Source organism: Drosophila kikkawai, chromosome X (assembly GCF_030179895.1).
Source record: "Drosophila kikkawai strain 14028-0561.14 chromosome X, DkikHiC1v2, whole genome shotgun sequence".
Classification (NCBI taxonomy): Eukaryota; Metazoa; Arthropoda; class Insecta; order Diptera; family Drosophilidae; genus Drosophila; species Drosophila kikkawai.
The window spans coordinates 22428752-22442835 of record NC_091733.1 but is presented as its reverse complement, the minus strand read 5'-3'; the positions used below and the strand labels follow the sequence as shown (position 1 = coordinate 22442835).

Genomic DNA, 14084 nt, shown 5'->3' with positions numbered 1-14084 from the left:
CCGATCGCAGGGATGGTCATTTATCTATCACTTGGCATGCATTTTATATGAAACTTTGCTGAAGGCTTGTTTTAATATCCTTGCGGGGACAGGAAGTAATTTTCGACCTTATAAATCATAAATATTCTTGATCAGCAGTCTGCAAGAAAAAAAAGAATTTTACAACAATTTAATAAGGGGTTACATTGCTAAAATTGTCAAAAATTTGAAATTTGTATTATAAAAACACTTAAATTTAGTATGCAGATTGATAAATCTTAAAAAAATCAAAACAAAAACACTTTTCTAATTGCATTTAATGTAATTCTAGCTTAGTTATTGATTTTTTAAATAAATAAATAAATTATCAAACTAAATTTCAAATATTTATTTGTTTTTAATTTTATAAATACCTATACCTCGATTCTGTTCAGTGCACTCCTGGCGGCTCTCATTCTCTCAGCGGCCTCACAGCTGATCTCAGGGGCTGCTCAGCAGGGCTTTCCGATAAATTAAATCAGCTGAACCGCTTTTTATTTCATTCCAAACTAAGGGGCCCATCATATATACATTGGTATGTAAAATGCAGAAGAGCCCGAAGACGATAAACCAACGACGGCGGAATAACAAGAACAGATCAAATCCACTTTGAGTCGCCCTTTATTGTGATCTTTTGTCATCCACAGTGGAGACGGGGTCTTAACAAATTGTACTAGTTCTTTTACGAAACGCTTAACTTCCTATCCAAAATGCCTACGAAAACTTTCAGTTCATAATAAAAAAAAATCTGTTACACTATCTAATAGGGAAATTTGGAAAATATCCTCACAGGATCACCTAATTTTTGATTAATTCATAATTTTATATGATCATTTTTGGGGAAATTAAAGCTTAAAAATATCATAAAAATAAATAAAAAAGCTGTTTTGTGCTACGTTTTTTCTAGTTGACATTTTTTATTCATTTTTGAACATTTTAACGATGCAATTAGAATTTGTAAAAAATTTGTAAAATATTTGTTTTCCCCAAACATGGCTAGTAAGACTCTCCTGTTTATGCTGATCAATAATATATGTGATTTATATGATTTATAGGGTCGAAAATGACTCCTTCACTGCCTACTGCCTACCCACCTACGTACATATACATACATGATAAGTGCGTTTAGAAGTTTAAGTTAAATTTGTTTGTCTTATATTGGGCTATATGTATAAACTTAAATTTGAACTCAAAGTAAAATTCCTAAACGGTGAGATTATTTAACAATAGATTTAACAATTGTTGGCGAACTAACGATCTTCCGATAAGCCGCTGCATTCGACAAATGTACAAATGCGTTTTGCCATACTGAATTTAAACATAGTACAGTTGCGGTCACAATAAATGCACCGAAAAAAATATTTATTGTTAGGTTATTAAGACAAATTTAAAATAGATAAGAACTTATGATGATTAGGATTGTAATTCAATGAAATTGAGATATAATAAATATTTTTAGATTGAGTTTTGGTTGAAGTAATGCACCATATTTTTATGTCCGCAACTGTCAATCGTCTGCTAAATGTTAGTTTATAGTAGGATGTGTGTATGTGTCCCATTGTATGTGCCTTCACGTTCGTTCAGAGCTTCTGCCATTCTCCAGAGCGAGATGGCTTGCTTTTAATTGGCTCGCGAGGGGTTAGGTGGGGAGGTTGGTAAATTTAATTGATGCCATTACCCCCTAGCCTCCCTTTCCACAGTCCCCTTTCAATTTTCCACCCCCTCCCGCACATTGCAACAAATCAATTTGCGTTCAATTTGGAGGCAAAGCGGAAGTTGCACCGCTCCAGTCCGGGGAGAGAGAGAGAGAGAGAGTAAGAAGGGCAGGGACACGCATAGCTAGAGAGAGAGGGAGTAAGAGGAAGAGATGCGGGCTCACTAAATTATTACGTCGTTGGTGGATCGGTGATTTCTATCTATAAGTCCGGATCTTCTCCCTCCAGACTCCCCCCCTTCAAAAAATCGATACGAAAATGGGTGTCAATGGCTCACTACTGCTTTTGAATTGTATTGTATATGGGGGTGCGTCACGGAATCTCTGGGGATTTCATAATAAATTCACTTACGAATTTATTTGAGGGTCATAAAATAATTATATAATAAACCATAGAATATTTATATCTTTAAGAGCTTTTGTTGTAGAGAACTTGAAATTGTATAATGACTGAAAATGTCAAAATATGATCCAGTTATATAATATTCAGAAAATAAAATAAAAATGTATATGTATATGTATATATTTCCCACAATTATTGTAACAAATCCTAGTTCCTTTCCAATTGCAGCTCTCAAAGATCTTTTCAAGCTCGAAAAGTAGATTTCTGTTTCAATTCGAAAATCGATCAATCGTGGTGAAATAAGAACGGATTGAATATTGATATTTTTATTGCTATCATATTATATTTTTAGAGTGCTTCGGTTTTTGTTTCTAGGGTTGAGTGAGCGATAAATGCATTGACATACACACACACACATACAACCAGACTTGGAGTTGACTTTGTTTGCCCTTGCCTCGCCAGCTCTCTTTCTTTCATACTATCTCTTCGGCTTTCTATCTCTCTCTCTCTCCCTTTACCCCCGCTCCCCCCTTTTTTTTGTTTCTTTTTTTTTTTTTTTTGTATCCCCTTGGCCAAGGCAACTCTTCCGCATTTTGTGCCTCGATAAAAATGAATTGAATGAATGAATGAACGATTACATTGCCGCAATAGGGAATACACACTTACTGGCCTCTCTCTCCCTCAAACCTACCCATCTCGCTCGCACTACTCCACCACAACTGGAACTCGCGACTCCGCAACTTGTTCCACTGCGCTCCACTTCCATTTCTTTGTGGAGAGTACCTACACTCAACCGAATAATATATAAGAAATGATCAAGATAAAATGCTATATGTCCTGCAAGATACGTGTGGTTAGGGGTTTTTAACTAACTTTAAATAATAAAAACTTACAATAATTATCGTAATTAAAGTAGAGGTTTTTGTTAAGCAAATATTTCGACTTATTTTCTGTACCTATTGATATATTTTAAATTTAGCTAAACTTAAGGAAACTTCCACCGTCCTGCGAAAACGACTTGAGAATTATAAGCCCATCATAAAAGATATCCGTAATCATAATATTTTTTCTTTCTTTTTTATTCAAATAAAATTTAAAGTGTATGGGGGAGTTGGAAGGGGATATAGGGTACTCCAGGGGGGGTAACGGGGTTAAATTGCAGTGGAAACGTGTTTCCCACAGGTAGCTCACGCACACGAGTCCACACATGTGGCCACAGTTGGTTGCTGCCCTTTGTTTTTATTCTTTTCTCTCTATCTCTCTATTTCTCCCTCCCCCTTTTATTACTCTCTTTCTCTCTTTTTGCCCCGATCTTCGGCTTTGTTTTGTTTTGCTTGCGCCCTGAAGTGCAGGGTCGCGCCACACGGGGAGTACTGGGGGGCTCCCGTCTGACATTATCATTTTCGTTGGAAAACTCCAAACGAATTCCTCCCTCTTTTTCATTTCCATTTTCAATTTCGTTTGTATTTACTTTTTCGGTATTGTTTTATTTGTTTTTTATGTAAATAATAATATACATAAATGTGTGTCCGCAGCTTTGTGTGTGTTTCGATTCCATTTGGTTTTCCTATCACTTTTCCGCCACATTTCCGAATTTCCCGCTAATGCAAACCCTCAATTTCCCCCAAAATAATGAAGAATATTGTCACGAACCGTGTTGGTGGGTCACCTGTTGTTGGTAGAATTCCCATTTTTCCTATTATTTCTTACTTGTAACTAGGATTTCCGTTATTGAAAAGTGTTGAGCATTCATTAGTTTTACTTTTCCAAGTTTAACTTGCATTCATTCATTTAAGCTTATCAAATTTTTAGATAGAACATCAGTAGATACCTTTGGTATTACGGATCAAATACAATATACATACATATGTACATATGTATTCCGACTTACGCCCGTTATCAGTAATAGCAAAATCATACCACTTTATCGCCCGATGTTATTGTTTTGGGATCTGGGTTTCATTACGATCTTTTCTTTTCTCACGCGTCGCTACATGCGCGTGCGTGTTCGTTTGTCCGTGAGTCCGTTTAGTCACATACTCACACACACGTGCACCGCCCGCTGCGCCGGTACGTGCCCTTCGCCCCTCTTACCACTTATCATTTGGCTTTCCTTTCCTTATTTCCCTTTTCTCTACTCCTCTACCTCCTTGTTCTTTGGTCCCTACGTGCCCCTCGCCTTCCGCTGACCCCGGGCGGTCCATCTTTGATGCAGCGATTCTAATTGGATCGAGAGAGTAAGGTCAGAGAGAGAACCGATCGAATTGGGATAATACGTAATGAGAATGGAATGATGGAATGACCCAAGGTTCTACCTGTTGATGGCATGACCTTAAGACCCCCAAGGAGAATTTTCAATGGGGAATATTCCAATACATGCATACCAATATAATAATACATATATTTTTTTATTTAGATGAAAGCTTATCGCACTTGGTCTAATCTCTTCCAAATCGTATTATTCCAGATCTCAGTCAAATGAACGACAATTCCTCAAGGACTTTATCAGCGGAGCACCGGGATCGTCGGGCGCCCGCTTGGCGGCCTGGTTGCAGCCGGAGTCGCGGTTGGATCCCAATAAGTATGTACTTAATCTTTTAATATATTTAACATAAATATGACAACAAAAGAAAGCTAACTTTGGCAAACCGAAGTTTTCATAAAATTAAAACCGAATTGCTCGACTTATAAAAAATGTCTAAATCTTATAGATGTGAACTGAACCCGATCACGGAACCCCTGCGCTATGGCTGGCCCTCTCAGGTGACGGTGACCATTCGGGATCAGTACGGGGATGCGGTGCTGGTACCCGAGCTCAAGGTGGAGATCAAGGCGATACCTACGGGCTCAAATGGTGCAGCAGCAACTGGTTCTGGTGCCCTGACCGGTATCGCTGCCACTGGAGCCACCGGTGTTTCGTCGTCCGGCGCAAACTTGTGGATGCGACGTGCTTCTGCGGATACCTGGGGCTTTGGTGGCCTAGGACCGCCGCCGCGCCTTAATTACGAGCCCACCAGCAAGGAGAAGATGGTTTTCAAGGCCATTACCTTTATGAAACCCTTCACCAACTACTCGTTCGAGGAGCTGCGCTACGCGAGTCCAGTGCAGACGCGTATCACGGAGCTGTTGAATGCCAAGGACATGGAGGATGGTACCTTTAGTGTCCAGTGGACGCCCAGTTCGGTGGGTGCCTACTGTCTGGCTGTGACCATTGATGGCATACAGCTGGAGGAGGTCTACCGTGTGGATGTGAAGGAGGGCATCCTGCCTCCGCCCACTCAAAGGAGTAGCGCCCAGCGAAGGCCACAGGCGCCCAGTAAGCTGCGACGCTTTCAGGTAAGTTATTTTTTAACAGTTATTGCTTATTTTTTTTATATTTTGCATTGATAGGGCAGTTGTCTGACGAACATTAGGTTTGCATATTTGTCATCAGCGCTCGTTTTTGTTTATCTTTATTAATTTCATTTTATCTAGCTAATTAAGGTGAGATCTTTTCGTGAATCTTCACGTCTTACTGTCTGTTTGTCCTATGTCCGTCTCAGTGTCCATCTTGCTGTTGGTCACTCTGTCCATGATTTTATCCGTCTTTCTATCCATGCTCGTCCTTCTGTCCTCTTTGTCCGTCTTTCTGTGCGTGATTTTGTCCCTCTAAACTTTTTTCGTATAGCAACATTCGTGTGGCAACATTTTTATAGCAACATTTGTGTGGCAAAATGTGTATAAAAACGTGTCAAGAAACATTTGTGTAGCAGCATTTGTGTAGTAACATTTTTGGAGCTGCATTTGTGTAGCAACTTTTGTGTGCAACATTTTTATATCAACATTTATGTGGCAACATTTGTATAGAAACATCCTTAGATCACCATTTTCTTGTGATTTCCGCCAAGGAAGATTTAATCGACTTGGCAAATCAACATCAACCTCGAATACCCATCACCATTTCTTTACAGGCTCGCCACAGTTCCGGACTTCGGATTCGGTCACATCCCACGCTGCAGTCGGAGCAGGTGGGCGTGGTGCGCGTGGGCGGCGTGATCTCGTTTATCGACGAGATCGAGAACGATGACGGCATCTGGCTGCGCCTCTCTACAGAGTCCATTCGTCAGCACTGCACAATGGGCTGGTATCCGACGGAGGCCTGGTGCCTGCAGTTCAATCAGCATCTGGCCCGGACCCTGCTCCAGCCGGTGACCGACAAGGAGGCAAGCAGGGCATGCAAGGGAGCAGAGGATGCACAGGCCCAACGCCATGGCAGCCACGGGCACGGCCACGACCGGCCCGACCAGGAGGAGGACGAAGAGGAGGAGGAGGAGGACGAAGAGGAGGCGCCGCAGCAGCCGCTAGTCAGCCCCTCGGGCAGTGGTGAGGCAAGTCCAGACCCGGAGGCAGATCCTAGTCCGGTCTTGAGTCCAGCCAAGTCCGGCAAGCCCGGACGCTTTCTGGCCGGTACAAATCCCTTCCTGTATCCCTCCAAGCATGCAGATCTGGTGGCGCGGGAAGAGGAGCGAGAGAAGCAGCAGGAGCAGTTGCTGCTGGAGGACGACGACGACCCTGATGATGATCGGGAGCCGGAACAGGAGGCGTTGGCTGCCGTGGAGCTGCTACCTGCCAATATAGGCTCGGCCATTGCCGGCGTAGTTGGCGGTGGAGCCATCAAGCTCCAGGCTCTGCAGAAGTGGTTCAAAGGCGATGCCGTCGAAGGATCCCAGCCCTTGACACCCTCCCACTCGCCACCACTGGCGGGTGTGTCCGTCCGGGAGCTGGTGCGTGCCATGGGCGGCCAGGATTCGCCGCGCGGCAATGGCAATCGCAGCCAGCAGCAACAGGATCAGGAGCCCGAGTTCAGCCTGGCCAGCATGCGGAGGCCCAACTACTCGGCCAGCCAGACGGCGGCTTTGCTCTCCACGCCTAAGCACACGCCCAAGAAGACTGCCCTGCTCCAGACCGAGCCAAGCCAGCTGAGTGGCCTGGAAGATGACCTGAGTCTATTACAGATCACCACAACCACCACGCAGCAGGGTGAGCAGCAGAGCGAACTCCAATTGGCCACCACCTCAGCATCGGCGAAGAGAAGCGGCCTGTCCATGGGTCCCATCAAGCGGGCCATGCCGCCCTCCTTTGCCGAGAGCATTCGGGCGGTCTTTGCCGCCCTGCTGTGGCACGAGGGCGTTGTTCATGATGCCATGGCCTGCGCCAGCTTTCTGAAATTCCATCCCGGGCTGCCCAAGGAGGGTGCCACGGTGGTGACGCGTCGCGGCGAGTCCGGCGATCCACGTCTTCAGCTATCGCGGGAGCAAAAGGCCCAGCAAAGGCACTCCGTCGAGGTGGCCAATGCGGGCAACTACCTGAACATACGCCCCTCTACCCTGGAGACGCTAACCAAGAGCGGCAACTGCTCGCTGCATAACCGGAGCAAGCATCGCAAGAATCTTATTAGTGGCGGCGGTGATGCGGATGCCTCCGCCCAGAAGCTGCAGGCTCTGCCCGAGATGGTGAGTGTCCTGCCGCCCGCATTGCGATGCCTTGTGTATCTGTGGGAGCAGATCTGCTCTGGCTGTGTTCAGATTGTGCAATCGAATGCTTTGGAGCAGCGGGAGCCACGCCTGCTCTCCCCGGGCGGACGCGATCCCAACGGTGAGGGTGAAGGCGAGCTCAAGGAGGGCGGCGGCGGTGGCAAGGCAACGGATCAGGGCACCGGTGGCGGCGACAAGGATCTCGGGAGAAAGTGTAAGCGGAAGAAGAAGGACGATGGCAGCTGGTGCGAGATCTGTGAGCTCTTCCTGCCCATGCCGGTGACCTACCACATGCGGATAGCGCATCCTGGTTGCGGCAAGTCGGCCAAGGGCAAGGGCTACAACTCGGTGGGTATTTTCTGTGAGGGATGGGCCGGCAATTGCGGCGAGGGTGGCAAGGGAGCCTCATCCTGGTTCCTCATGTGCGATCCCTGCCGGGATCGTTACCTGGCCTCCTGTCGCAGCGTCAATAACATCAATAGCGCCGCCCGCCAGCTGGAGTCCAGTGCCGCCGAAGGTGAGTTTGATTTCAATAGAAATCCAAAACTTATAACCTTACTCCTACTCTTTTCAGGCAACGAGCTGAATCTGTTTGGCGTGAAGTCTACCACCTTGATAGCCAACGCCGAGGTGTACACCACCATGCGGGAGAATGCCACATTCCTGCTGGAGCTCTGCTCCAGTTCCAGCTCTGCCTCTGCCTCTGCCTCTGCCGCTGGCACCAGCTCGAATCCCAAACGCTCGCCGCAACAGATGTCCATGGTGGCCATGCCCGTGGTGATTGAGCATCAGCACAGCTCCGACCTCAAACCCAGCACCAGTCGCTGCAGCCGGATGGCCCGTCTAAGCGGTGGCAAGTATGGTCCCAGCGCTGTGATTGGTGGAGCCTTCCGTAAGAGCTTTGTGGGTGGTCCACCGCCGCCGGTTACGCCGGAGAATGTCTGGCTGGCACCGGAGAGCTTTGCCTGCCTGGAGTGCCTGGGCACTGCTGGCCACGAGGATCTGCCCTACGAGATGTTTGGCCTGGGTCCTGGCAACGACAACAATGGCTATGATCGGGTAAGGATTGATGGGGGAAGATTTTGCTTTCAGGGGGAGTTTTTCTGACAGTTTTTTTGTTTTTGGAACAGCCTCTCTCGGAGATCTCCTATGAGTCCTGCGAGCCCAACAACTACGAGCTAATTTCGGGTTCAATGGCCACGGCAGCCGGCGGAGGAGGAGGACCTGCCACTGTGGGCGCTGGTGGCAACCTCTCGAAATTCCATCGCAGCTACTCCATGGGCCAGGGCTGGGCTGCCTTGGCCCACCACCCAACGCCACACCATCCGCCACAGCCGCAGCAGCACCATCAGCATCATCCCCAGCAGCAGCAGCAGCAGCTGCATTTGCAGCTTCAGCAGCATCACCAGCAGATGCAAGTGGGCCCAGGAACAGCCGAGGCACAGCCCAAGGTGGTGTATCGCCGGCGAAACAACTCGACCAGCGAGGGCGATGGCTCCCTGCTCATCTGCTATCCTTCTGAGCATCTGCGACGCCTGGTGCCGCACAAGCTGCTGGCCCATGTGTCCGTGCTGCAGGCGAGCGAGGGATCCGCCAGCGATCAGCCAGGCGATCAGACAGCCTCCGCTTCGGGATCGGGATCAGCTAGCCTGCTTCTGGCCCGTCCAGCCATGGCCTTCATCACGCAGAAGCACGAGCTGGACAGGCTGAGGGCGGCCATGCGCAGGAGCCTTAGGATTGCCGCCTGCCGAATCTATGCTCTGCAGGCTCTCAACTGGCTGCTGAGAAGCGTCACCCAGGGCGTGTGCCTGCACGATCTCATGTGGTGGTTTGTCAGCTCGCTACCAGTGGCTGGGAGCCACCAAAGCCACCAGCATCAGCATCATCATCATCCTCACCACCTGAGCGGCGGAGAGGAGGCGGCGGAGCCCTCGCTAGAGCACCCAGTGGCCTATACCCAGATCAGCGGGCGGTTTGCCCACCTAATCACTCAGTCTCTGCATGTCCTGCTCCAATCAGTGGCAGATCTCACGCTGCACTTGCCCTTGGGTTCGCCGCTGCAGCGGGTAGCCATCCAGTGCTTTGGCATACGTTTCCGCCAGGCGGATCACCAGTTCCTACACAGCTCGCATGTGTTTGGCAACATCTCCAAGATTCTGTCCAAGTCGGATGAGCAAAACGATGCCATGGCGGTGTCGATGATGCTCAAGCCGGAGAATCAGCATCCCCATGATGCGGAGCACAACCAGGTGGTGATGCCACATCCCGTGGCAGCTGGAGCTGGCGCCCGACTGCTCTGCTACACCGATCTGGCGGGCATGTTCGAGGTGACGGTGTCCTCGCGACCCGCCATGGCCGAGTCCCTCACCGACAACTCCACGGAGACGTTCTGGGAGAGCGACGAGGAGGATCGCAACAAGTGCAAGATCATCGAGATGTCGCTCACGAAGCTTAACTATGCCTGTCGCTACCTCCTGGTGCACATCGACAACAGCCGGGACATTCAGAACAAGGTCCTCAATGTGGTCTTCTATGCCGGCCAATCGCTGGGCGACACAAATGTGATCAAGTCAACGGACGTGGATCCCAAGGCCTGCGCCTGGATCTCGGCTAAGATCGGAGATGATAGCTGCACCCACTTTCGCCTGGAACTGCACGGTCCCGAGAATACGCTGCGCGTGCGACAGATCAAGCTGCTGGGCCTGCCCACAGGCGGTGCATTGGGTGCCGAGGATCCCATGGATCCGCTGCGTCCCCATCTCATGCAGCAGCCCCACCTGCGCCTGAGCCATGCCTCGCGCATCCAGCAGCAGATCTGTGAGGCGGAAACCTTGCGTGTGTTCCGTCTGATCACTGGTCAGGTCTTTGGCAAGCTGATCAGCAATGTGGGCTCGGATCTAGTGCCACCGGATTCAGCACCACCCAGCGCCGGCGGCGGTGGCGGAGGAGGAGGAGGAGCAGGAGGATCAGGAGCCGGAGCCAGCACTTCCCTGCTGGCAGACTCTCTAGACCTCAGGGAGCACATGGTGGGCATTCTGTTCTCGCGCAGCAAGCTGTCACATCTGCAAAAGCAGGTCATTGTCCACATAGTCCATGCCATTCGCAAGGAGGCTCAGCGGGCCAAAGAGGACTGGGAGCTGGCGAACCTGGCGCACGGTCTCAAGCAGCAACAGCAGCAGCCACCCGCACCTGCACCCTCAACCAGCAGCGAAAGCTCTCCAGAACGCAACCGGGCACCGGACACCTACTGCTTCGAGATGCTCAGCATGGTGTTGGCCCTGTCCGGCAGCGTGGTGGGTCGCTCCTACCTCTCGCAGCAGCACGGCTTGCTCAGGGATCTTCTCGGGCTGCTGCACACCGGCAGCGATCGTGTGCAGCGCCAGGTGACGGCCTTGCTGCGTCGCATCTTGCCGGAAATATCGCCGGAGAGCTTTGCCGAGCTGCTGGGCGTCCAGAGATTGCCGCCGGCGGACTATAGCATTGCCCATCAGTCGGCCAGTGACTTTGATATGAGCCGGCTGGGTCTGCTGGACATATTCCTGGCCGTCATAGCCAAGTCCCTGCAGTTGCAGGTCAAAGTAAAGACGACAGCAGCAGCCTCGGCAGCAGCTGGGGGAGCAGGAGGAGGGACAGGCTCGGGAGCAGGAGGAGGAAGCGGAGTAGCCAAGTCTGGACAGCAAGAGAAGACTCCAGCCTTTGTGCGGCTTTGCAGCTCCCTGGATCTTTCCGTGCAGCAGCTGCGTTCGCGTCCGCCCACTGGAGAGCCGGGCGGAACCGATCCCTTCCAGTTTGAAACCCTGCCACCGCCGCCGCCGCCCAGGAAGGAGTCCAAGCGGAATCTGAACCAGCGATGGTTCCTCAACGGCGTGATCTCCACCAAGCAGGCGGAGAGCATCATTGGTCTCATACGGGATTTGGCCAGCGTAAGTGGAAGAAATTGCGTTAGGTAATCTTCGTTAATCCTTTGCTAACCTTGCAGGGCAAGCTGAGCGAGAAGTGGTCGCAAATCACCAAGGCGGCCATTGCCGAGTCCGTGCTGAATCTCACCCGGCTGGAGGAGATCTATCGCACCCCAGAGCACTGCACCAAGACCTCGACACTGTGGCTGGCCTTGGCCAGTCTCTGTGTCCTGGAGCGCGATCATGTGGAGAAACTGTCGTCGGGTCAATGGTCCAAGCTCTGCGACACACGGCCATTGTGCAGTAACCATGACGATGGCGAGACGGCGGCCATTATCCAATGCGAAACCTGTGGCTCCCTCTGCGGCGACTGTGATCGCTTCCTTCACCTCAACCGCAAGACGCGATCCCACAAGCGAACGGTGAGTTTTCAGCTGTGGAGAGCCATGGAGAGATTTCCATGATTTCTCATTGCTTTCATCTTCCAGGTGTGCAAGGAGGAGGAGGAGGCCATACGGGTGGAGCTGCACGAATCTTGCGGCCGCACCAAGCTCTTTTGGCTGCTGGCCCTGGCCGACTCCAAGACACTCAAGGCCATGGTGGAGTTCCGCGATGGCAGCCACACGATCATCTCGGGACCCCAGGAGGCCGTGGGCAGGTGCCGTTTCTGCGGCCTTACCGGCAACTCGGGTTTGCTGGAGATTGGCAATGTGTGCGCCGATGCCCAGTGCCAGGAATATGCGGCCAACTCCTGCCTAAAGACGAAACCCTGTGGCCATGCCTGTGGCGGAGTGACCGGCGAAAGGAAGTGCCTGCCCTGCCTGCAGCATGTTTGCCATAGCCGGGAGAACGAGCTAGCCGAGGAGCTGAGAGATCCCAAGCTCACTCAGGATGCGGACGATATGTGCATGATCTGCTTTGTGGAGGCCCTGTCCTGTGCGCCCTCTATTCATGTAAGGATCGATGGGTTACTAACCTGAAAGGAATCCTGTTTCTTATTAATTTTGGATTCCAATTTCCACAGCTGGAGTGCGGCCATGTTTTCCACTATCACTGCTGCAAGGCGGTGCTGGAGAAGCGCTGGAGTGGTCCCCGCATCACCTTTGGCTTCTCGCTGTGCCCCATCTGCAAGGCGGACATCCAGCATCCGCTGCTAGCCGACATCCTGGAGCCCATTAATGGGCTCAAGCAGGATGTCAAGCGCAAGGCGCTCATGCGGTAAGCAAAGCAAAGCTACAAAATGATTAAATAACCCTTGTAAACCCTCTCCTTGGCTTCCGGCAGCATCAAGTACGAGGGCGTGGTCAAGGACACGGACAGCAAGGACGTGAACATGACCCAGCTGGCCATGGATCGGTATGCCTACTACGTATGCTTCAAATGCCAGAAGGCCTACTATGGCGGCGAGGCGCGTTGCGATGCGGAAATTGGTGAGAAATTCGATCCCGAGGAGCTGGTTTGCGGCGGCTGCTCGGATGTGGCCCGTGCCCAGATGTGCCCCAAGCATGGTACCGATTTCCTGGAGTACAAATGCCGCTACTGCTGCTCGGTGGCCGTGTTCTTTTGCTTTGGAACAACGCACTTTTGCGACACCTGCCACGACGACTTTCAGCGGCTGACCAATATACCAAAGGTGAAGCTGCCACAGTGCCCGGCCGGGCCCAAAGCCAAGCAGCTGCTGGGCGATGAATGTCCGCTTCATGTGATGCATCCGCCCACCGGCGAGGAGTTTGCCCTCGGCTGCGGCGTTTGTCGCAATGCCCAGACCTTCTAGCCACACACTTGTCTGCCAAAGGCTAAGGAAATGGCAAAGAAATCCAAAGATGGCGATGACGATGACGATGATGACGACGTCGACGACGACGAAGATGATGATGATGATGACGCGGAACTGGCCCCAGACATGTGGGCGAGCATCTGGTCACAGTCGGACGACTCGCGGACGTATTTGTAGGGATTAGAGACCCCCAGAAAAAAAAAAAGAAAACTAGGCGCAATCCTCAATCCTTGAACCCTCTACCCACTAAACATCCCCTAGACAGTAATTAACTCATCGGAATGGCAATGGATATGGCGGATATAGATATTTTCTAGGTTAGCTGAAGACACGACCACATCGGACGACGGATATTGGATAACAGATAACGGATTAGCTAATAGCGTGTAGCGTATATATTAAAATATTATTCTTTTTTTTTTTACAACACTCGCAACACTCGAATCTCCCCTCAAAATCAAATTCACTATAAATATATATATTATTTTTAAAAATTTATTTTAATGTACAATTCCGGAGCGAGAGCGAGAGTGGGAGCGCGAGAAGTTTGTACATAATACTCCTGCTCCCTCAAGACCCTCCAGCTCCTCCAAAGCACATTATAAGCGACATTTATATATATATATACGCATTGCAAATAACTAAATTATATAAATATATATATATTTATTATGGGAAACTGACGGGCGAACGGATGCAATAAAAATCAATTCTGAATGTAATACTCTGGATCTGTGGTTTTATTTCAATGTGGTAATATTAATCAAATCAACATTTTATAGCGCAATTAAGCGAAGTTGCCTTAAACGGGTGTGTCAGG

At 49.9% G+C, this 14084-nt stretch overlaps 1 protein-coding gene across 1 annotated transcript in view; it reads left to right on the top strand.

The window, feature by feature from the left end:
• The window catches only part of hiw (MYC binding protein highwire), a 54348-nt gene extending 40362 nt beyond the window's left edge, over nt 1-13986 (top strand). Inside the window, exons 13-21 of the mRNA XM_017180673.3 lie at nt 4543-4656; nt 4787-5411; nt 6026-8105; nt 8163-8647; nt 8719-11511; nt 11568-11909; nt 11976-12440; nt 12512-12705; nt 12772-13986. Of these exons, the coding sequence (XP_017036162.1) occupies nt 4543-4656; nt 4787-5411; nt 6026-8105; nt 8163-8647; nt 8719-11511; nt 11568-11909; nt 11976-12440; nt 12512-12705; nt 12772-13261 (7588 nt within the window). The 3' untranslated portion in view covers nt 13262-13986. The remainder of the gene's footprint in view (nt 1-4542; nt 4657-4786; nt 5412-6025; nt 8106-8162; nt 8648-8718; nt 11512-11567; nt 11910-11975; nt 12441-12511; nt 12706-12771) is intronic.
• The last annotated feature ends 98 nt before the right edge of the window (nt 13987-14084 follow it).